Source organism: Talpa occidentalis, unplaced genomic scaffold, assembly GCF_014898055.3.
Source record: "Talpa occidentalis isolate TD23 unplaced genomic scaffold, MPIMG_talOcc4v2.1, whole genome shotgun sequence".
Taxonomy (NCBI): Eukaryota; Metazoa; Chordata; class Mammalia; order Eulipotyphla; family Talpidae; genus Talpa; species Talpa occidentalis.
Genome location: NW_026555331.1, coordinates 142,261,762 through 142,287,099, shown reverse-complemented (window position 1 = coordinate 142,287,099; position 25,338 = coordinate 142,261,762). Strand labels below are relative to the sequence as shown.

At 38.3% G+C, this 25,338-nt stretch overlaps 1 protein-coding gene and 1 long non-coding RNA gene across 3 annotated transcripts in view; one reads left to right on the top strand and one right to left on the bottom strand.

Annotated features, from left to right (window-relative positions):
- Positions 1 to 25,338, bottom strand: part of LRGUK (leucine rich repeats and guanylate kinase domain containing) — a 92,523-nt gene that overhangs the window by 2,085 nt on the left and 65,100 nt on the right. The window contains exons 16-19 of one of the 2 annotated variants that reach the window (XM_037513418.2): positions 17,640 to 17,779; positions 5,277 to 5,365; positions 3,905 to 4,024; positions 1,815 to 1,954 (exon numbers count right to left, since the gene is read on the bottom strand). In XM_037513418.2, the coding sequence (XP_037369315.1) occupies positions 1,815 to 1,954; positions 3,905 to 4,024; positions 5,277 to 5,365; positions 17,640 to 17,779 (489 nt within the window). Of the gene's footprint in view, positions 1 to 1,814; positions 1,955 to 3,904; positions 4,025 to 5,276; positions 5,366 to 17,639; positions 17,780 to 25,338 lie in introns of those variants that run through there. The other variant, XM_037513425.2, reaches the window with a different exon arrangement.
- Positions 1 to 25,338, top strand: part of LOC119247188 (uncharacterized) — a 65,730-nt gene that overhangs the window by 23,277 nt on the left and 17,115 nt on the right. The gene's annotated exons all lie outside the window — the stretch shown is intronic.

Below are 25,338 nucleotides of genomic sequence, written 5' to 3'. Positions count from 1 at the left end.
CCTGGCCACCAGGTGAGGGTCCCACATGGAGCGCAGACCTCGCCTGCCGCCCGCTGCTCCCCTCAGCAGTGTACTTCGTCATTCTGTCTGCTCTGTTCTCCCCTCTGACTCTGGTGAATTCTCTCACCCTCCCGTGCTTCTGACTGTACCCAGTGCTTGTATAAATAAATAAATAAAACTAAAAAAAAAGGAGTGAGGTGGCAGGTCCTAGCCTTCTGGGCCTTCCTAGGACAAAGGCACATCTTGTGAAATGAGGCCAAGTGTCTACTTGAGAAACGGGGATTATTTCCTGCAGCTTTGGTCTGGGGAGTTCAATCCTTATGGCTTTTCTCCTCTCTCGTGAGTGGAATCTTTGAAAAGAGCTTCTCTGGCCAACGGAGCACGGGGCAGCGCAAGAGGAAGTCCACCCTCGCTGGCGGGTGGCTGCCTCCAGCCTCCTTCCCTCTGGAGATACCGCCCCCTGTGTCCTCTTGCTCACAGCCTGGCAAGTCTGTATTCGCTTTCTAGATCCCCTGGCCACGTGAACAAGCAGGGGACCCTCATGTCGTCTTCTGGCTCAGGCAGATCACCCTGTCTTCAGGCTACAAGTGGCACCTCCTAGCCTCCAGGTCAATTGCTCATCGAGCCCCCTTCTGTCCTTCTGTCTGAGGGGCTTACTCTCTCCCTGTCTCACTAGTTCCTCTCCCCCTTTGGCCCCCAACACTGATCAGGCCCTCCACTCACTGTCATTTATGAATATGGCCCCTGAGCCCAGAGACAAGGTTGCACTGACCAGGCTGCCTGCATAAGATCATCTGCATTCATGTGTCTGTTGGGCAGCAAGAGGCAAAAGGGGGTGAAGGGGAGGGGCTGGGCCAGATCCTTCAAACCTAAAGCCATCAGGATTCTCTGCCAGACTCCCAGAGCAGGGGATGAGCTAGGATTCTGAAACCACCATGGTTCTCTATTTTTTTTATTCTCAAATTTTATTGATTTGCCAATCATTTCTGTAACTTCACGGTTGTAGTAGTCCAGTTCATGTGGACACATGCTTCATTCTCCCTCTGACAAAGCTCTGTGGCCAACACCCTATCCCATTACCTCCCCTATTCCCACCTACCTGCCCCCCAAGTAACCACTGTATTTTACACAGACTCTAAGAGTTCTTTTTGCTGTGTTTTGCCAGTTTATGTATTTATATTCTGCAAATGAGTAAAACCATCCGGTAACTGTCTCTTTTACTCCCTGACTTATTTTACTCAGCATCATCACCTCAAGGCCCAATAGGGTCCTCAAAGACACTATTTCTCTTGTTAACAGCTGAGTAGTATTCCATCGAGTATTGTAACCAGTTTCTTTAGTCATGCTACTGTCATTGGACATTTAGGTTGATTCTATGACTTAACTATTGTGAATAAAATGCTGCTGTGAACATAGGAATGAACAAATCTTTCTGTATTAGTGTTTTCACATTTTTTGGGTAAATACTGGATCATTTGATAATTTTAGTTTCCTTTGTGGTTCATTTTATCTTTACTGAATGGATCCCAAGCTGTTAGAGGCAGTGAGAAAGCGCATGCCCGTCATGCCCAGGACCCTGCAGGCTGTGTGGCCCTGGGCAGAGCACAGCATCCACCCTGAGTTGCTAAGTGGCCCAACCATTCTGAACTGCACTGCTCACCTATAAAAATGGGAGACAAATGGCCCCCTCTACACCTCAGAGGGGCTTAATTTCAAAAATCAGGAGCAGTCAGGAAACACTGATCAGAAAAAACTGATACAGACTTAAAATTAATTAGTATTTGTATGAGAACTGTAAGCAAAATGACACGTACCTTTTAGGGCCTGCTCCGCAGCACCATCACTGACTCCTGATGCCGAGCGAAAATAACTGCAACTATTTGGAAACTTGTAGGACAACTGGCTTGACAACGAACAAGACTGATATGTTCCAGAATATTTCGCAGTGTCTTTGCTATTGAAAAAATGAAAAATGAAATGAGATCTTTGAGATGCAGAACTACTAATGGCGTTGTGACTGATGCCTGTAACCTCCTGCGTTATCTCTGACAAGTCACGTCAGAAGTTTGCAAACGTGCTTGCTGAGCTAGTTTTTCAGTGGTATCTATAGCAAGAGCTAAGTAGCAGCTGACATAGTAAATACTGTCCATATAAGCAGAAACTTCTTACCCGTTATACAAGTCATAACTGAATATATAAGGAGGGCAAGGCATTGTGCTAGCTTCTGGAATGTAAACCAAATGAGTAAGCAGAGATCCTATCTCTTAGGATTCCACTTAGTATCAAGTGCAGTTTGTATGTGGCAGTTCCTGCTCGCTTTGAGGGTAGAGAACATGAAAGCATGTTACAGGCCTGATCTGGGCTATCCAGTGGACATACCTGTTACTAATTTGGGGGACTCTGATTTCACTCCCCTTTTAGGATGGGGTTGGCATGTGAACAGGATGGCTGAAGTTCCTCTGCCTGCACTTCTACCTCCAGCTTGTTTTCCTTTGTGCTTTACATATTTCCCAGCTTCCTCCCAGAGCAGGGTGGGTCCACTGGAGCTCCCCCAACAAGCCCTCCAGATAATTGAGCTTTGTTTCTTTGTTTATGGCAGGATTAAATATGATTTACTGTATTTTATTAATTAGTGTTTCTCCTCTCTCTCTGTGAACTGTTTATGTCTCTTCCTCATTTATCTTTGGAGGCTCTTAGTATTTTCCACATGAATTTGTGTGAAGTCTTTATATACCAAATGCCATTGAAACCTTAATAGGAATTACATTGAATCTGTATTCTGCTTTGGGTAAGATGGCCACTTCACAATGCTGAGTCTTCAATCCACAAGCAGGAAATATATTTCCATATTTTTTGTGTCTTCTATTTCTTTTAACTATGTCTTACAGTTTTCAATGTACAGCTCCTTCACTTCATTTGTAGGTTTACTCCTAGGTATTTCTTTTTGACGCAGTTGTGAATGGGATTGTCTCCATGATTTCTTTATCTACTAGCTTGTTCTCTGCATATTGGAATGCAACTGATTTTTGTAAATTGATTTTGTGATCTGCTAATGTACTATATTGATTCATTATTTCAATTTGTTTTTTAGTGAAGTCTTTGGGGCTTTCTATGTATAATATCATGTCGTCTGCAAATAGTTTTACTACTTTCCCAATTTGGATTACTTTTATACCTTTCTCTTGCCTATTGCCAGTGCTAGAATTTCCAATACTATGTTGAATAGTAGTGGTGAAAGTAGACATCCTCCTTAGTACTAGATCTTAGTAAAAAAGCTTTCAGTTTCTCACTGTTGAGTATGATGCTAACTATGAGTTTGTCATATATGAGCTTTATTATGTGAAAGTACATTCCATCTAATCCTAGCTTTTTCAGAGTTTTTATCATAAATGGATGTTGAATCTTATCAAGTGTATGTGGGGAAGCTCAAAGTATTACAACAATAAAATTCAGAGATGAAGGAAAGCATTATTCAGTTTTTAAATCGTCATTCTCAGTGTGACACATCACCCTCATAAAATATCCCTTTGCTAAAACACTTTTAAAATAATTTTTTAAAGTTATATTAACCTTCAAAAATGATAATATGCTCATTGTTGAAAATACAGGGTAGAACAAAGAAAAATAAAAGTAGACCATAGTCCATCTCTAGAAGATAATGACTGATAATATTCCATTGTATTTATTTTCAGTGTTTTTTCCCTATACCCATGTTAATATTTTTAAACCTAGATTATGCTGGAGAAACACTTGCATTTGATTTCTAATAGATTATATAACAGATTGTAAATAGAACCCTACTACTTCCCTGCTTTCGGATTTTTCGGAAGTCTAGGAATGAGTTTTATGACCTTTAATTAATCAAAGGAAAATAACTGATTCTATCCAAGAAAGCTTAACTCACCTCTTTTCAGAACATGTTCCCAAACAGAGTTCTAAGTTCTTACAAATGTCAAAATGTTTCTGTAGTTCTAGTCCTGTAAAATAGTGTAAGCCACTGATAGTGGGTGCTGGTACTGGACCCCTGAAGTTGGAAATTTAAAAAAATATGAAGAATTTTGTAATGATATCAAGTAATACCTAAAAACAGATCACTATATCCCACAAATGTCAGTAGATCTATTTGGAACAATATTCATATAAGTTCACATCAGATTTTGTCTTAGACATTGGCATTATTATATCCTAATTTGTATGTTAAGCAAATTTGTAATGTTTTGAGTATTTCTTATCCATTGAGTCCTTAATATAGGTAAATTGTCTTTATACTGCTTAGTGTGTATTCTAGTATAAACCATAGTTCATTTGTTGGTGTTAGGTCCAGCAGTGTATAAACTGCTATAAAAATTGAAGTAGTAGATAGCCTGATACAGAGAATCTATATCATACTTTTTTTCTTTATAATGGTAGCAAATAAAGCTTAATTTTATATTGGTTACAGATTTTCAACAGACAATAAAACACTGAAATTGTAAAAATTTGAGACTTTTTAAATTGTTTCCTTGAATCATTTAAAGATGCTTTTTAAGATACTATAATATTAACTTCTAAAAAGCTTTATTATATATGCTATAATTAAGGTCTTGCCAGTGCTCTTAGTAACTTTTGAGTAAATTTATTAGTCAAATTTTCTACAGTCACACAGAAAAGAGAATGCAGAATACCGAAACCTATAACATTAATGAGAAAATAGAGTATAAGCATTTCATAACCATCTTGTGACCTGCTTATTCATTTTGAGTAAGTCTTAAAGTCTAACTATGCTTCTTCTCATGTGGTTATAGTCACTAATATGAGTAGTCTTCACAAAGCAAAACATTTCATTTTCAAAATTATTAAAAATACAGCAATTCCCCTCATGCAGTTCACAGTTTAACATGGAAAGGAGTCATGAAGCAAATGATTCTGCAAATAATCCAAAACTATTATTTTCAGAGTCATGATGAACAAGTACAGAATATTCAACAGGATGTACTCAACCTCGTCATAACTCGCTTTCCAAAACTGCCAGGAATATCATGCTTTGCAGTCTTCAAGGGCTTGTACAGCTCATCAGCTTCTAGTAGCTGTGGACATGCTGTGCCTGTGTGTGTGCGTGAGTGTGTGGGTAGATACACATGCAAGGGAAGTACAACATTTAGAACTTATGTATCACTGGGTCCATTTTAGTACAGAGGACCCTGTTTATGTTGATAATTTTGGATTCACTTGGTATATGTGGATACAGAAAATCAATCTAATGATGCCCCGGTGTGAGTAACATGATCAACGGATACCTTTGAAATAGGAGTGTGTGACAAGGAGGAATCTGTCCCATTAGGGACTGCCGGGCTGTCTCGTGCTGTCTCTCCAAAGACAGTCTTTCCTGGGCAGGAAATATGATGAGAAAATTATGTTATTAAAAATATGTCAGATGATTCCAATAGCTATAATATCCCCTTGTACTAGAGGTTTTGTGAAAAGAATAAAGGAAGAGAAGATGGACCCTAAAAACAATAAAAGCAATTAAACAATTGACATTTGTTCAGTGGGAAGAAGAAAGCCTTTATAAACAAACTCAAAATATTTTTATGGAGACCACAGCTTAATATAACAACTTCACATGACACCTAAATAATGATGTGGCAGTTTGTTTTTTTTTTAACATTGCATGTTCACATTTTTATCTTTCCAGTGAGATTCTCAAGGATATAGATTATTATCATCTTTTAGCCTTCCTAGATCCTTAACTCACAGAGTCACTAGCTGGTTGTATAAATCTGACAATGTTTAAGTCTGATCCTGAGAGAGGACAGACTGGACCCTCCTAAGCCATCACCATCTCTAAGTATATATAATAGTATATGTTTGAGACAAAGATAGAAACGATAGTTTCTGCATTCAAAAGGTTTATAATCTGGTGGCAAAGGGGAATTTCCAAAAACAGAACAAGACAGCACATGCTATGTTGTCAGTAGCGCAACTTGTGTTGACACGCAGATCATCTGATGGCGTTTGACCTGTGGAACAGCTGCCCTAACCTGAAATCCTTCCGGCATAGAAAAGATAAATTAGAGCTGCTTTGTTTTATATAAAAAGCGTCATTTATAAAGTGACATATTTATTTTAAAAAGGCAAGCACATATAAATACATCGATTTTTGCTCTCAGCGATTTAATCTGAAATCTAAATCTGGTTGTTTGATTTTAATGTTATCACTAGGTGCCTCTATAAATTGATCTTAAAAGGGCATAGGAAGTAACAATCAACAGGTCTAACAAGTCCTCTCTTAACCTGGACAATAGGTTCTTCAAAACTGTGACTTTAAGTGAGATGCCTGGAAGGAAGGCAGTCATCTGTTACTCCCTGAGTACACTGAGCTCCTTTTTGTTCCATGTTGACAGGGATTGGTGCTGAGGCCAGACTTCAGGCCAACTGTCTGTCTAGCCTTGGTTGGTTTCAAGTGCTTACTTGTCTTAGGGTAATTTTGTAAGAAATCAGTTTTTAAGGATTAAGTTGATGTGAGTCCCCAAATATTTTTACAGGCATGGCTCTACTCTGTGGTGATGCCAAGGTTGGCACACTGAGCACCCCTGGGAAACAGATTGTACCTGAGACCAGAAGCCCCCTTAGTCACGCTTCTACTCCCTGCCCAGAGCACCCACTTCTTGGCACAAAGCAGGAGCTTAATCAATATCTTTAAAATAACAATGGTGTAAATTTGAGGGAGTCTATGAAGATTAAATAATGTTTACCATTCTTTATAATCTAGAATTTGTAGCCAGCTGTTGCTAGCTTAAGAAATTCTAGGTCAAACTTTTGAAATTGTTGAATGGTGAAACTATGAACGGTGAAAGCTAATATGTGGATTCATTGAACACAAGCTCTCTGGTGGAAATTTGAGCATTTTATTTCCCTGACTGTTGGCTCTGTGGTTCTGTGTAAGCAGAATGAGTAATTGATTTCTGTTGGGTGGGAAGTGCGGGTCTGTAATGGGACAAGAAAGGAAGACATCAGCATGTAAAAACTACATGCTTAAATAACCCTATAAATACATCTAAATTATTTTATATCACTATAAATTTGTCTATATTGACCAAATCTGTTGTCTTCCTCTCATGTTAATTATTTTTCTGTGGCTCACTCTATACTAGATTCATTTACTATTATGACTTCACTTTATATCATCCTGCTTTTTTCCTATATCAATTCTTGATTTAAATTATGACTGGGAAGATGACAGTGGTAGTGGAAGCACAGTTCTTAGATCTTCCAGAATTCCCATATAAAAATAAATGGCAACTAAATAGTAAAATCAAAAATTCAGCAAAACATTTGTAAGAAAAGTAGGTGACAAAGTATTTCTTGGTTGGTTTAATCAAAAATTCAGCAAAACATTTATAAGAAAAGCAGGTGAAAAAGTATTTCTTGAAACCCCCAGACAGGTGATTCCCTAATAGTCAAAGCATCCATATGGCATCATCTGTGGAAGAGGAAGCCACAGGGTGACTGAAAGACCTATAAGCAGGAGAACTACAAAATAGTTAAGAAATATTTACTGGGAAGGAAGGCAGGGTAATTTGGGGACCACAGCTGGGACACAAGGGGAGCTGTTCCTAGTCCAATAGTGGGCAAATATCGGGTCCACCGTAAGGTCTGAAGGAGCTGGATCAACTGAATTTTTGAAACTGACCCACTGGGGTTTTCTTCTGAGATGGGGCCCTACACTAAAGAGCTGATGGGCGTAGGACTCTAGATGTTACTTGAAGTAAGGGTCACGTTTCCAGACAGGTTGGATATTGGGGTGGAAGTTTTGGTGTGGTAACTGGAAATTTGGAGTTGCCATCAAATAAGATATAGATGGTTATGGGTGATACATGTTTAGGGTAGAGAGCAAGATTTCAGCTTTGGAGGAAATGAGTGTTGATGAAAGGAAAGGGAAGGAAAAAGGAGAGACTGAAATGGAACAGAAGGGCTAAGAAGTGAGCTCTGAGGCCCTCCAATAGGAAGGCATTGGGGAGAAAAGGAGAAAGGATTTTGAGAAGGAGCAAACAATGAGGAAAAGCGAACATTGAGAAGAAAAGCAAGATTTAAGTAAATGTCTCAGGCAAGAAATCTATGGCTAGGAGAATGGTTTTCACATAAGAAGGAATATGGTGCTAATCTTAGGGGGCCTGGAGATACAGTAAAAACACCATTGTAGCATCAGTCCTCTGCCCACCCACCTATCCCATTTGGGAACACAACACAGAAAGGAATCAAAGGAAGTATTTGGAGGGAAAGATTTTATATATCACACATTAAATCATGTATTAATTCATTCATTGTTTCAGCAGTATTTACTGAGCCCATGCAGGGGGTTCAGACAACCATCCTAGAAACAGGGAAATGATCTGTTAACACAGTGGAGCATTTTACAGTGGAGCATTGGCTACCAGTGCAGGAGGTAGCCAAGTGAATGGGATATTGCAATATATTATAGTGGTTAATGAGGGAGTAATAAGATGGCTTAGAAAAAGGTATTTCTGAATCAGCCACATGAAGAGCTGAAGAACATATTTGAGGTGCTCTTCAGTGCCTTAAGTAATCTAATTTTTTATGACAAAAGAAAATTTGATAGTGAAATAGTGTGGAACCTGGAGGATCCTGAGTTCAAATTAGACACCAAGAACAGAGGCCCAAGATTTCCTAGAAACCAAATTTATTTTCCTAGAATTCTCACTGACAAATCAACACTGAAAAATATACCAAAGAAGAAGAAAACACTTTTCTTCTAGAGTAAAATAGACTAAATATATATAATCTTACACAAGCTCCTTGATTGATCTGTCTATAGTATCAGAAGGAAGTAGTGCTTGGTACTTACAGGTACCCAATATTCTGCTATCACAGATCTACTTTCTCACTGGCTTTCATACTTTATACTACTCTTATCTGCTGCACACATCAATGTGCCAAAGTGGCTTTCAATGACTTGGTCATTCAGCAACCTTTTCTTTCTGGAGAATTAGCTCTCTGTGACTTGGCCTGCTTAGCGTAAGGTGTCCCCTAAGGTTGTCAGAGGAGCTGCTAGAAGAAAACAGAATTGAAGTTCAGAAAATCAAGCTGTTTCTAGAAGGCAAAGACACTAGTCATAATTCCAGAATAAAAATTCCTCACTGAGTCAATATTGCCTTCATGCATGCCTTCCAGGGAACTAGTCCTGCAAAGGGGGTGTATGGGGGTGGGGGAGGTTGGGCTGCTAGCAACCAGGGAAACTGAAGCCTAGGGATGTGTGATGAGTAACACACAAGGACTTGGATTTCTGTGCTCCACAGTATGTGAGTGTTGTATAAATAATAGGATAGTGTTTGTTAGATACTTTATGCAGTGGTAAGAAAAGAGATGTGTATTTATTTTACTCAATCCTAAAAAGAAAATTGTGTTTAAGAAGTAAGGCTGATGAAAATTATATTTACAGCTTTCCAAGAATCTTTTAGAGATGCTCAAATTAATGTGCTTTGGGAGTCATTCAAAAAAAAGTAAATGCCTTTTAAGCTATGAAGAAAGAGAAGAACTAAAGCAACAAAGAATTGTATAAGCAATGAAGGAGTCGCTGAATCATTTATTAAATTATGGTCATATTCATAGAGCATTTCACATGGATAAGTTCTGGAGAAATAAACAAGAAAAATGAGGTAAACAGAATTTTTTCAGGCTGATGAATAAGGAATACTCTTGGACATTTGTTTGTAACAAAACAAGTCATTTGAGTCCTAGAGTAAGTCGCCTTAGAGACGAAGATTGAAAAAAAAGTGTCAGTATATTAAGAACCCTATCAAGCAGCCCCATGACCTTAGCCCATTCTCTGTTCAAGGGAAGAGGTAGCAGAGGGGCTAGAGAGGCTCTGACCTCTCCCACGAACAAGAGCAGCCACAGCCCATGGCGCAGGCCAGGGAGGAGCAGGCCCACCTTGCTGTAGCACATAGAACATCAATGATCTGCTCTAGACTGAAAAGCAAATCCAGATCCTTTCTGCATGGCAGGACTTCAGTAAATACAGGCTCGGTAGATAGATGGCTGAGAAGAGGTGAAGGGAGCAGAGGAAGGGAAGGAAGGGCTGATGACTGCATGGCTATGGGAGCAAAGACTCTTCCCGGGCTTGCAAAACTAGCAAAGACATAAGAAATCCTGCATTAAGCTACACACAGGCTGTGCACACTGTTCCTTTCACGCAGGCCCACACGACCCTTAGCTCACTATTTCACTTTTCCCAGATGTATAGCCAGTGGAATAGTAAGCTGGGTTGCACCCCTTAAGAGCTCCCACCCTCATGTGAACCATTGCTGGACCCAGAGTCTCTTCAAATCCTGCAGGTTGATCATCTATTAGGTTTTCATTTGGGCATCACCCCTGGCCCCTGCCTTACAGAGCCCTTGGCCTCTTTAGACCTCAGAAAATTCTCCCCAGTCCCTAAATGGTGAAGCAACTCCTGACATTTAGCCAACTAATGAACAAATGATACTCAATTCATAGGTGACCCCCTACCTCCCGCAATTGCCAGCACTCCTCAGGTCCTTAACACCTCTTTTCACTATTGCCATCTTCTACCCCTTGTGGCTTCTATGGTAACAATTGTTTACAGTGTTAACACCCAGCAGGGTACCCCTAAATATTATGGCTTAGGATTGCCCGTTTGTGTATGTACATTAGTAGACTCATATGGCTCGTATTCTTTGAGTCAAGAATTCTTTGGTTCAACAGCATGTTTGTGAGCTAAACCCATGGAGGAAAGTGTTCTGATTTTTATTACTGTTCCCATTTCATCATGTGAATATTAAACTTTTCCCCCTGGCCATTCTGCCGCAGATGGGCACTTGAGCTTCCTAGTCAGGGCTACTGGGAACACTGCTACTCTAAACATGCCTAGACACAGGTTTTGGTGCATGTGACCAGTCATTCGTGTTGGGAATATACTAGGAGTACCACTGTGGAGTAGGGGTTCTGGAGGAGGGTGGGCTGGGTGTGTAGTGAGTGTTTTTGAAGTTTGTAGTCTGGAAACCCCTTGTCGACAAGCCTATGCATACAGTGTGCCCAGTGGTGCTGCAGTCTCCCCTATCTTGGGGGAAGATAGGTTGACAGAGCTTACAGTTTCTTCGTAAGTGCAGGCCAAGCAGAGGGAGGCGTAGGCATGCATTCAGTCACCCTGAAACATGCAGTCTAGAAGCCCCCTGCTAAAATGTCCATGTGCCATTGCTGCTCTCCCCCTATGGGGCTAGTCAGGTGCGTACACTTGCAGTTTCTTTGTCAGTATAGGCCAGAGATCACTTGCAGGGGGAGAGGTGAGTGTGTCCTTAGTCTTTCTGAAGTCAAAGACCAAGGCCTCAATGGCCATGTGAGTATTATGTCTGGGGGCTACACTCCACCCTACCATGAGGTGAGATAGATCCTAGGAGTCGCACCATTTCTAGGCCAACCCTTTGGATGCTTCCCCATGGTGGCCATGAAGAAGACTCCTTGTGGCTTCCCTGTAAGTGCAGACTGGAGGTTGTGTGGGTCTGGGAGAGGGATAAGCATCTTCCCTGGCTCTCCATGGTGGTCACAGGCACTCCTGGAAGCCCAGAGACCATGCTGAGGATAGATTTTCTTATGGCCAAACTCAGACCCCTGGCCACCTGGGTATCTTTTGTCGGACTGTTGAACAAGCTGTGCTCTCACAGTGAGTTATGCTGTGTCCTTCCCAGGCTGGCATGGGAGAGCCTGGGGGACTGTTGGAGAAAGGGTCAGAATTCCTCCCAGTTAACTGGCGCCATTCCTGACTTACTGTTTCTCAGCCTTTTCTTCCCTTTCCGATGGCTTCTTGCTCTCCTCCTTCCATGATACTGGTCCTCACTTCCCCAGACCCATTCCAGAGCTGGCTGATCCCTCTGGATTCTTCGATATTCCTGAGGGAAACAACTCAAGGATCCTGACTGCCCACCATCTCTTATCCCCTCTCTGCTTTTTCATCTTGTTGGTGGTTTCTTGTGCTGTGCAGAAATTTTTTAATTCAATATAGTGCCATTTGTTTTTGCTTTTGGAGTTAATTTAAAAAAAAATTAAGACCGATGTAAAATGACTTTCTTTTACGTGTTTTATGGTGTAAGGTCTTATATTCAAATCCAATCCTAAATTAGTTTTTGTGTATTGTGTAAGATGATGGTACAATTTCATTGGTTTGCATGCAGAGGTTTGAAGAGGGGGTGAGGATACCACAAAAAAGCGTTATAGGCCAATATCCATAAAGGACATAAATGCAAAAATCCTAATAATAAGGAAGCATGATGCCCCTATTTGCTCTTCATCCTCAAGCTTGCTTTGGCTATTTGGGATATTGTGTGGTTCCATACAAATTTTAGGATTTTTTTTTATACTTCTGTGAAAAATGCCATTGGAATTTTGATAGAGGTTGCGTTGAATCTGTGTAATGTTTTGGGTAATACATACATTTAAACAATATTCTTCCAAATCATGAGCATGAAATATCTTTCTATTTCTTTGTTTCTTCTTAGTTTTGTTATCATTGTCTTATAATTTTCAGTGCACAGGTCTTTCATATTCTTGGTTAAGTTTATTTCTAAGTTGTTTTTTTTTTTTTTATGGGATAGTTTTCTTAATTTCTCCTTATGTTGGTAGATAAATACAAAAGATTTTTATATATTGATTTTCTATCCTGCCACTTTCCTGAATTTGTTTACTAGTTCTAACAGTTTCCTGGTAGTCTTTTTTTTTTCTTTTTAAAAAATATTTATTTATTTATTTATTTATTTATTTATTTATTTATTTATTTATTTATTTATACAAGCGCTGGGTACAGCCAGAAGCATGGGAGGGGTGAGAGAATTCACCAGAGCCAGAGTGGGGAACAGAACAGGCAGACTGACGAAACACACTGCTGAGGCGAGCAGTGGGCGGGAGCAGCTGGCACTGCAGAGGCTGCGGGCAGCTTTGCAGCCCAGCACTCAACCGCTGTGCCACCAGGGAGGCCCCTTTCCTGGTAGAGTCTTCAGGGCTTTCTATATATAAAATCATGTCATCTGTGAATAGTGACAGTTTTACTTCACTTCCAATAGGATGTCTTATTTCTTTTTCCTGTCTAATGTTTTAGCTAAGACTTCCAGTACTATACAATATTACACACAGTGATGAAACTGAGCATCCTTGTCTAGTTCCTGATCCTACAGAAACGGCATTCAGACTTTCAGCCACTGAGTATGATGCTAGGTGTGGGTTTGTCATTATGGCCTTTAATATGTGGAAATGTTTCCTTTAAACCCACTTTATCATAAATGAATGCTGAAAGAGCAAATGCTTTTTCTGTATCTAATGAAATATGATTTTTTCCCCTTTTGTTGATATGGTATATCCTGTTGATTTTTGGCAAATTTTGAACAATCCTTCCATCTGTGGAATGAATCCTACTTGATAATGTTGTATGGTTATTTTAATGATTTCTTGAACTCACTTTGTAATATTGAGGATTTTTGCATCTCTGTTCTTTATGGATATTGTCCTGTAACTCTTTTTTGGTGGTTCCTCTGATTTTGGTATCATATGAGCTTGGAAGCATACCCTCCTCCCTCTTCAATATTTTGGCAGATGCTGAAGGACGATTGGTATTCTTTGAATGTTTGGTAGACTTTCCAGTGAAACCACCTGGTACTGGACTTTTATTTTGGGGGAGGTTTTTGATTACTGATTCAGTCCCCTTGCTATTAATTGATCTATTCCAATTTTACATTTCTCCTGATTCAGTTGTAGAAGATTGTTGGTTCTAGAAATTCTTTCATCTCTCCTAAGTTGTCCAATTCATTGGCATATAATTGTTCAGTTATTTAGTTCCTTATTTCTGAAGTATCAGTTGAAACTTTTCCTCTTTCATTTCAGATTTTATTTGACTCCTCTCTATCTTGGTGAGTCTAGCTAAGGGTTTCTCAATTTTGTCTTTTCAAATAATGAGTTCTTAGTTTATTAATCTTTATTGTCTTTTTAGTCTATTTCATTTATTTCCGTCTGATCTTTGTTTTCTTCCTTCTGCAAAAATTGGGTTTCATTTGTTCTTAATCTCCTAGTTCCTTTAGATATAGTTATTTTTCTCACTATCTGAAGTAGACCTGAAGCATTATGGACTTCCCTCTTAGAATCACTTATATTGCAACCCATAGATCTTGGTGTGTTGAATTTCCATTTGTCTAAAGGTATTTTTCACTTCTTTGATTTCTTCATTTACCCAGGATAGTGTTGTTTAATTTCCATATATTTGTGATTGACAGGCTCTTGCCCCCTGGCTGACACTTTAACAATGACTAATGAGACTCCTTTATGATTTAGATGCTTTTCAAATTGAGTCTGTTTTGACAGACTCTTCCAAGAGGATCACCTCTCCTCCCCAAAGCCTATTGGGTCTCCTAGTGGCAGTCTCTATTGGTTTTCAGAACTAGATGTTTAGAGTGGGAAATTATCTCCGGTGCAGGTCTAAGGGTTGAGTTACCTTGTCTGAGGCATGAACCCCAAACTCTTTCTTGAGAGTATTTGTGAGATCCCTCCAGATTGTGGGCCACCATACTGTGGGTAGTTTCACAGCCCATCTGCATTTCTGTCTCTCCTACCCATTTTGGTCTAGTCCTTTTTTTTACCTTGTTGTAGAGGAGTGTTTGGGTCATTCTCAGGCCTTTTTAATAAACAATTTTTTCATATATAGTTGTATATTTGGTGTGTCCACAGGAGGAGGTGAGCCCAGGATCTTCTTATACCAACATCTTCAGCTGCCTTTTTGTCTATAATCTACTTTCCCCACCAATTTTCCAGTGTATTAATTCTCTCTCCCAATGTGTCTATTGGTTATTAATTTCAGTTGCTATTTTCTCCCAGGTTTTTATCATGTTTAGTTATTTTAATATTATCTCTGCTTTTAGCTGAAATTTCCAATTTTGCCTTGTATCTGGGAGAATGTGCTGTCTAAAGTTTGAGTTTGATATCATTCACACTTTGAGGTTTCAAAATGTGAGTTTGATACTGACACTATCCAAATAACTTCTCAGGCCATTTCTAATATCTTTAGATTCTGTTACTTATTGTTTGCTTTTCCATCTTCATTTTTGTACTAGGCATTGTACTTACAAAAGTACTTATACTTTTTTTTGGCCATATGCCCAAGGACACTACTAGTAATCAGAGATCTTTCAATCTAATTCCAATGAGTTCTTAATCTTAAACTCCATTTCCTATGAAGTTCTGAGTACTTTTTGTTCACTCTTACTTCAAAGTTGAAGCTCTCCAGGTACAAACCCAAAATAAGCAAGGTTCATTTGTGGTCCCTTCTTGGTGGACCTCATTCCTCAGTGCCTCAAAACCCAGTGTTGTTTTGTTCCTACCAGACTGTCAAAAGTGACATTTCAGCCCCTTAACTTTATTTCAATTAGCAAAGATCCACTGGATAAAGTGTCCTCTAGTACCAAGCTCATCTCACAGGGTCTCCCCCACTAATTCCTGGACAGGTATTGTTTTGCTCTTCTGTTTGTTCTCCAGTACTTCCAGGTAGGTTTTTTTGTTTTTTGTTTTTTTGTTTTTTGGTCCAGGTTTTCTAGTTATACTCAGCAGGAAAGCTGGTCCAAATTACCAAATCTGCTTTTACTAGGAGTAGAATTCAAGTAAACCACTTTCCATGACTCTAAAGATCCTTAATGCTACAGAGATATTGATCAATCACTCAAAGGAGGGGTGCTATTCTTGAACATAAAGTAGAACACTTGAAGGCCTGATTCCTTTTTCCCCTCCCTGCCAACCATTATCACAATAGCAACTGACATTTGGTTTGTGGTCAGTAATTTACATAGAAGGTTTACATGCATTTGATACAATAGCATTGGGAAGTAGGTGTTATTGACTCCACTTTACAGAAAACAAAGTGACATTGCATCGCAGATAAATAAATTCTGTAAGATCATCTAGTAGACAAGACTGTCACATGAACTCAGTGTTAGTGCATTACCACTTAGGCCAAGGAGCCAATAGTGAAGTATAGGTACAAACAATCATAGTATAAAAATACGGATAGAAACACAAATGTAAATTTACATTTACCCAACCAGTTATGACATATGCATATGTAACTACCAAGGAATTAGGGTGGTTACCATAAGATACAAAAAGTAGTCTTATTATTTTGTAATTATACCGTGACAGACACCTACTCGCAAACTGCACAAGGAAAGAGGAATATTAGGTTAGAGGGATTGAACTTGAAGGCCTCATTGCACAGTGAATTTTGAGGTGGGTTTGAGCAGGACAGGAAGAGTGTAGTCTTCAGCAAAAGCTGAAAGGGCGCTTCAGAAAAACAGAAGTAAACAAGCAATGATAACAGAAATTTCTACCTACTTTGTCTCTCACTGTCAAATGGCTCTCTTAATATTTTCCAAATGTAAAGATGTAAATATTAAATATACAGCTTGGCACCAAAAAAAGTACAGAAAAATCTACTTTTTTTTTTTTTGATGATTTAAGATACAGTCTTTTGACAAAGGAAGCTGCAATTCCTTCAATACATGCAAATTTATGTTGGGAAACTAAAAAGTAGAAAATAACTTCTAAGGGTTTCAACAAGGGCTCACACAAGATAATCCACATGAAAGCACTTTCCAAGTTATTAATGTTTTCGAAGGGTTCTTTTATGTTCTCTCACATAACTATTGTATCATCTCATTGAAGCTTCTATTGTGTTGATGTTACAGAGGTATCTTGTTCATTTTGTAACATTACAAAAACTATGTGAAAGATTGATAACCTATGATATATCCTAAAATTTGATAAATACTTAAACTTTCAATACAGCATTAAATTAATATTTAAAAGAAAATGAGATTAAAAATAATCTCAGACAAATTTGCCCCATATATTTGACAACAGTGATTTAGTGTTATATTCACACTAATTTCTAAAGAGTAAATCTGTTGTATGTATATAAAGGAACCAGTAACTGGTTTGATTCTTTTGACCACTGCCTGTGGTTCTGACTTTAGAAGGTGGTGTGAAGATTTCCTTAGAGCAGGCTAGCTTTAAGGAGTTGACCACCAGATCGAAAGTTCTATTGCTTGTGTGGCAACTGAAATGGCAATAAGTTAGGTCTCTGTATTCCCAGATCATTCTATAGAGACTATTTCAAGTAGAAAATGAGCACAGCCTAATCGGAATGCACTGCCAATTTGGATATTCAGTGCCTGCACACACTAATTTCTTTGACTCCTCAGAAACCTGAGTTGGAACTAAGTTATTGGAGGACTGGTTTCAGTACTGCTAATTTGAAAATGTGGACACTTGGGGTGGACTCACTCTGAAAGTACAACACAAGAATACTCAGGAGTATCCCAACAACAAAACAACTTTTCCCTTGAAATGCTTATTTTACAGCATTAATTTTATCGTGGTACTAAGTAAAAGTGTTGAGTATCAGGGGGAATGGTACTAACAAAATCTACACTGAAGTCTTATTTTAGAACCCATGTCTATTCTTACAGGTGTAGAAAAGGGCTAAAAAAATAAACTAGTCTTGGGGGAAATAAATTAGTCTCAAAATATGAAACCCTCTTTTGGTCTGATGCTATGTAACGCTCAATTGGGGCTTCACCCCAACAGTCCCTCCTTACCACTGGTGTCTTAATGGCTGAAAGTTTGGCCCATAATTTCATACAGTAGTTTCTGTCTGTAGAATCCATGAAATCACCAGAATTTGAAGAAGTAGGACTCTTAGAAGAATTTGCAGATTTCAGTTGAGGTGGTAAAATATCTAGTAGGGAAAAGAACAAAATTTAAACTAAAAGCCACAGAATAGGATAAGGGAACTTTCTGAAGTGAGAGAAGTGTTTTTATCTGGATTTATCTAAACACAACAAACTATACATAAATTCTGTGCATTTCAACTTGAAAGTAAGATAACTGAAACTGATTTAGAATAAAGAATAATTGTTGCTGGATAATAATAAAGGCAGCCTGTAGCATCTTTTAATGTACCTGTCCTGGGAGTGTACTTAGTACTCAATACATACAGGCTTATGAATAGAATTAAAGGAAGTAAAATTTGGCAAACAATGGCTTCAAGATACTTCACTGAAAAATCATCCTTGAAATTATTTTCCATTATGCAAAAGTTTCCTAAAATGCTAAAAGAATAAAATATGCAATGCTAAAGAGAAGCTTAAAAATAGAAGGAATAATGAAGTCCTGTTTAAAACACGAGGCTATCCAGTTTCCCTTTAAAACATGAGGCTATCCAGAGACCTAGAATATATACTCTAAGCTATTGTCACCTATAAAGGGTTCAGGTATAAATAACTTTGGATATATACAGGAGTATCTACACTTTTATGGATATTGCTTTAAAATGATCATTTCCATGTCCTACCAGACAATAAGGTTAACTGAACTGATAGGAGACTCACCCCAAAACAAAGAAAAATGCTAGATAATACATAACAAAACAGTTCTTTTTAATACATAGCAAAGCTGAGACAAAGAGGGAGAGATGGCACGAGGGTCCATGAAAGTCCTCTCCCAGGTGGTGGCTGTGATCTAGAGAGTGACCTAAAGTCATGAAGAAAAGCATTCAGCTATCTGGGGTGAAAGCATGTGAGGCAGAGAGTGGCTTTGTTATAAGGACACAGGAGCATGCCTAGCAAAACAAGTACAGTACAGGATTCAGACTAACTGAAGCAAGGGGAAAAATAAGTTGGAGGAGCTGGAACTTATGCATATCTTAAAAAATTTTTTTTGTTCTCTTGATGGGACTCTAAGTACAAAGCATTGTGAAAAGACCAGATGAGCTGGGAAAAAAGTGAAAAGACAATATAAAGGGTAGAAACTATATACATTGAAATATAGTCTCCATAGAAATGATTTTACATATATATCCTTATTTAAAATATAGTATAATACAGTATTTTTGCCAGGATCCCCTTTTCTGGCTTTCTGTCACATAAACCATTTAGACCACAGTGTAAACAAGTAAGGTTCAATCTGCAGCTATGATTCTAACAATTCAATATCTTAATGGCTTCTCGAATACAAAACATTTTGTTAATGTGTGTAGATTACCATTAAACTACATTGTAATGCCACTCCTTTAATAGCTTGGACTCCTATAATAAATATAGTTCTTAATATAGTTTCTAATGTCTTAACACACCAGTGGACACATTCATGGACCCTACTTCACATCTTACAAAAACATTATTACCAATGTCATCATACCCTGCCACAAAGTTTCTTAATGTGCTTTTTCAAAGTCTCCAAATTAAAGTCAACCTTGAGGCAACATTAAAATATATACATAACTCACTTTATAATCCCCACAAAGAATCAACTTCTTCAGTATATAGGCTAGTTAAATTTATTTAAACACTTACAAAGAAGCATAAATGGATTTAATGATGCATGACAGATTTCAAAGTTATTTTATGGATTAGTATCATTGCCAAATGTAGCAAAATAGAAATGAAGTATCTTTTACAACCAGCACTGCTTTTCAAATTAATGGCTTAAATTTAGACTTATAGTCCTTTGCAGTCAAGAGAATTAAAATAATATTTGAGTATTTTAAAAGACTAAACATAGAATCCAGCCTACATAAGCAGTGCAGTAGACGCCTTGTATCGAAGACTAAGACATCTGTATGTGTATTTAATATATCAATACACAGACTAAACAGGGCTGTTTACTGCATAAAGAAAGGAGAAAATAAAAGATTCCAATGATCTACTGTGACAGGCAGCGAGCCAAGTCAACAACTACTAATACAATTAGAATTTGGCAGCCAAATCCTATTTTAATGACCATTAACAAGATTGCTTATATAGGAAAGCAACTAAGTCATTCTTCTATCCAAAACTATGAAGCAACCACTTTAAATACAGTTTATAACAAGTAAATAAATGTTGGGGGGAAATGAATCAACATTAGAGTTTCTCTTTTTGAAGATACCTAGAAATGTCTGAGTTGGAAACAGTTAAAACTTAAGATAACCAGATGGCTTCAGAATTGTTGCTTTTGCCCCACTCAAATAGGCTTTAAGTATGTTTATTTAGATAACAGTTTTTGAACAAGTAATCTATATATATGTGATGATTAAATCCATGCATATAAATAAATACCTATTTAATCCCCACACAAGAATCTCAATACTGAAATAAGAACCAAAAAAAGGGGCTAAAAACAAATGAGAGCACAATCTGCTATACAGTTAAAAATATTTTTAATAGGATAGTTACATAATTTGTGGTGATAAATTAAGGGGACAACTCAGTTCATTAGGAAGTGTTAACATAAAATTGAAGGTGGTAAAAGCTGTTTTTCCAAAATATAATTAAGCCTTTAAAGTCTGTACTTCTAAGACAGGAATAACAGCAAATAGAAAAATAATCATTTTACATTATATCCATATTTCGTAGCAAAAAAAGCTTTATAGGAGAGAGCTAGCATGTAAGTCCAAGGAAATCGAGGAGTAATGCTCGCTATATACATGGAAAGAATAGACTTATTAAACTATGTTAACAGTAAAGTGCCATATTCTTGAGTGTCATATGAAAGGAATGATCTATTTAAAAAGACTAGATTCTACAAGAAGACAAATGTGAATGTGTATTTTCACATGGAGAATGGGGTGCAAAAAAGGGTTTTTTTTCCATTAGACTTCATACTCTGGAAGATTTTGTACAGAGCTGAACTAATGGGTCAATATCTTTAAGCATGTATCCAGAATGTCCAAATCAAAATAAATCACAATAGCAGCCTGAATTTCAACTTCTGTAATGGATGAGATTATCATGAAGTAGTTGAGTCTCTGGAGGTATATATAGGACTAGGAACATTTCAAGTGTGGAAACTTGTTATCAATACATGAGATCTGTGTGTGTATAGAATTTGTTTTTTTTTTTTTTAAGATTTATTTATTTATACAAGCACTGGGTACAGTCAGAAGCACGGGAGGGTGAGAGAATTCACCAGAGCGGGGAGCAGAACAGGCAGAAGGACCAAAGTACACTGCTGAGGGGAGCAGCGGGCGGTAGGAGAGGTCTGCGCGCCATGTGGGACCCTCGCAGGTGGCCGGGGATCAAACTGGCGCTGCAGAGGCTGCGGGCAGCTTCGAAGCCCAGCGCTCAAACACTGCGCCACCAGGGGAGGCCCTGTGTATAGAATTTGAAAGAATGAAAGAAAAGGGTATTGATTGTCAGGGAAAGGAGAATAAACTTCAGGGAACTTGAATATACACTAAATGTTTCCTCTCCTTTGAGCAACATATGTGATAACATTTCTAACATGATTTTCAGCCAACCCTGTGATCTCTGCTTGCTCAGGGCTTATCCTTCAAGAACAAGTTTTCAGGTTGTTATTTTCATTGGTCGCTTCCTCTAACGAAGACATTTTGGGGTCTCACTTTGCTTTCCTTTGTCTTTAAACACAGAGTTCTTAGATCTGGTAGTTTGTGGAAGCCCATCTTATTTTCAACCCACCACAGGGAGAGAAAAGGTCCACTATCCAACCACCCCAAAATGAATATAAATGCCCTGGATTTTATTAACAATGGAAGTGTAAAAATATTTATTGAGCAGGTACCATGCGCCAGGCACTGTTACAAATCTTTTTTCAATTGGTTTACATAGTCATTAGTATCTTTATAAGTGTAGGATCTCCATGCCCTTCTCCCATTCCCCACCCCCATGCAGTCACCAGAGTGCACCCATCATCAAAGTACCCAAAGTCCACCACCATAGTCCATTGCACGCTCTCTCTCCACGTGGTTCTCTCCCCTACCCATCTGGGTGTCTCAGTTCTGTGGTCAGGTGTCAAAGGTTAGTATTTAAATTTGACTTTATCTGACCCTTTGCTTGGTGTCTCTGTATTCCGCATATAAGTAACACCATCAGGTATTTATCTTTCTCTTTTGCTTAGCATGATCCCTTCCAGCTCCATCCAGGTTGCCACCAATAGTATGAATTTACCTTTGATTGCTGAGTAGTACTCCACTGTGAATATATATCACCTCTTCTTGATCCAGTGATCTGTTCTGGGGTACTTCGGTTGTTTCCATGGCTTGACTATTGCAAATAGTGCTGCAATCAACATGAATGCAAATTTCTTTTCAAATTAGTGTTTTTGTGACCTTTGGGTAGATATCTAGGAGTGGAATTACTGGTTTGTATGGGCAGGTCCATTTTTAGTCTTTTGAAGAAACTCCATATTGTTTTCCACTGGACCAGTTTACATTCCCACCAACATCGTAAGAAGGTTCCTTCTTTCTCTGTATTCTCGCCAGCACTTGTTTTTGGTCTTCTTGATATGGGCCATTCTCGGGTATGCGGTAAACTCACTGGTTATGATTTGCATTTCCTTGATGGTAAGTGAACATTTTTAAAAGTGCCTGTTGGCCATCTGTATGTCTTTGGAGGTGTGCCCATATAGTGATTCTTCCCATTTTTTAAATTTTCTTTTTGTTGGGCTGTATGAGCTCTTTGTAGGTCTTCAATATCAGACCATTTTCAGATATATGGTGTGCAAATATTTTCTCCCATTCAGTAGGGTGACTTTTTGTTTTAGTGATGGTCATTTCTTTTGTTGTGCAGAAGCCTTCTTGTTTTATGGAGTCCCAGTTGTTTATGTTCTCTTGTTTTACTTGCTGTTGGAGACAAATCTGCAGAGACATCACTAAAATTTACATTGTGAAGTGTTTTGCCTAAGTTTTCTTCTATATATTTTATGGTTTTAAGTCTTACACTCAAGACTTTTATCCATTTCAAGTTGATTTTTGTATATGATGTGGGATAGTGGTCTAGTTTCATTCTTTTGCAGGCAAGCGTCAAGTTTTCCCAATACCATTTAGTGAAGAGGAATTTCTTGTTCTGGTATATATTCTTGGCTCTTTTGTCATAGATTACCTGTCCACCTAGGGATGGGTTTATTTCTTGGCTTTCAATTGGTCTATATATGTTTTGGTCCAGCATCATGCTCTTCATTATTATGGCTTTATAGTATAGTTTGAATTCTGTACATGCAATAATGCAATTCATCTGAATTTCAGTAATGTTTGCTCCACTTGTTTGAAGAATGCCATTGAAATTTTTTTTATTGGGATTACACTGCATCTATACATTGTTGTGTGTAGGCTGGCCATTTTGACAATGTTGAATCTTCCAATTCACAGAGCTATTACAAATCTTCCCTGTGTGCACCCAAAGTAAATTTCAAAATAATCTCAGAACTGCAATGCTGCCTGTTTATGCCCATGACACCACCTCTTGATCTGAACCACAGGCTTTTGTTCAATATTATTCTAATTCTATTCTACTTAACTCAACCCTAATTCCATCAAGGTTGTTTAATAGGATTTTCAGACAAGACCAGGTACTAAATATTCCCAATTAATTTGAAGAGTATTATCCAATAAGTGATCAAATGGTATTTATTTTTGCCACTTACATACTGATGGGGATAGTGGTCATTCCTATGAACACTTGCTGTGTGCCAGACATTATTCTGGGCGTTATTTTTTACTTACACATTTAATTCTGATAATAATCTTGAGGCGGGTATTGTACTCTGGAACTTTCAATGATTATTTTAGTTGTGTTATTTGAAATCACAAGGTTATGATTTTTTTTAAGTCTTTGGTTTTTGCTAATCATGACTGCACTTTGATAATCACTTTTAAAAAAATGTCTATAATTATGGATTAGTTTTAATGCCATTAGCTACATTCAATCTTCTAACATTTAGTGTAAATGCAAAGAAATATTGAAGCTCTTATCCTCCCCTTTGACTGCTTGGTTGGTAAAAACAAACAAAAAAACAGTGGTTTTTAGAATTATGTCTTTCAAATTGAACTAAGCAGTTAACTTCATTTATAGACATACTGTGCTAGATACTATGTAAATACAATAATTTGAAGTGGAATTTGTATTCTCTTTTATAGTAAAAGATGATTTTCATGGTTGTCATGGGGCAAGAGGAAAGGAAATCATCTGAGTATTTTATAGTGAAAACACTACTGATCATTGTCTGGAAGTTTTGGTTTTTTAGCTTTACTTAATAACACTCCATATTATTCATATGCATATGAATTCTGTATAGATCTTATTCAAAGCCCTAATATTGACAAAGCATGTAATGCAAACACAGTGGATCCTTCCTGGATGGCTCCAGAAAAGAATCCATGGAAATCATGCCAGCCCATCCCACCTCACTTGCAGGTGTCTGGCCAGGAGGCCTCTAAGAGCAGCACACTGGAGATGCTCTAGAGTACTAGGGCGGGGTGTGAGCTACACTGCGCACCCCATTCAGGGGGTCATGATTAGTATTTTGAAAAAATGAGTAGAATTGGAAAGATCAGAGGGTGTCACTGTAGTGAAGGTATTTTATGATACCATTGTTTCCTGTGTGTCTCTGTGTAGATCATGATATCTTAAAATGCATTCCTGTTTGTGGATCTTGGACCAGAAAGTTTGAAAGCCACTGGTCTCCTGAGTACTAACCACATGCAGTTTTTTAGTACTTTGTAACCAAGCTCTGCATTTAATAAAACAGACTGCTGGGTTCTTCAGAGCTAGGAAAGCTAGTAGTAGCGAATGGATGGTTGATCATAGAAGGAGCCTTTAAGTTCATCTGGCCCGGACACCCACTTAACATATGGAGGTTTTCTGTCAGAGTCCCATTCTGGAGCACAGCCTGCCTCTTCCTCACTACACAACTAACTCTTCGAAAGTTCTTCATTTTGCCAAATCGAGATTGAACAGAAGGCTGCTGCTTTCACATGACAGCTTTCATGTGTGTGAAGTTAGTTCTATGTAACTTTTTCTGAATAACCACGGAGTCATTACAGAAAAATCTAAAAAAAATACACAAAAATAATCACCCATTATCTGACCCAGAGGCACCAGCTTGGGACCTTCCCGGCTACGCCCCCTTCCCCCGACTTCTGGACATGCCGCACATCACTCTCCTCTGCATGTCCTCCCGCATGATTATCACGGAAGCCCCCCTCCCAGCATATGGCTGATTCGTGACCTCTCCCCAATAACTTATTACTTAAACCCCATTAGATGGCAAGATTCTCACCTTAATATTAACATCCTGTACATGAATTCTCTATGGTAATTCTTGGATGAGAATTACTGGGTTAAAGCTTATGCAAAATTGTAAGATTTTGACAAACACTGTCTCATGGACCCCCAAAAGCTGTGTCCACTTGCTTTCTCACAGATGACACAAAGTACATCTACCGCTAACTCGGGAACAGGCTTTAGTTTGCTTTCCATCTTTGCAAGTTTGGTGCCCCGCAAAAGTCTATTCTGTTTAACC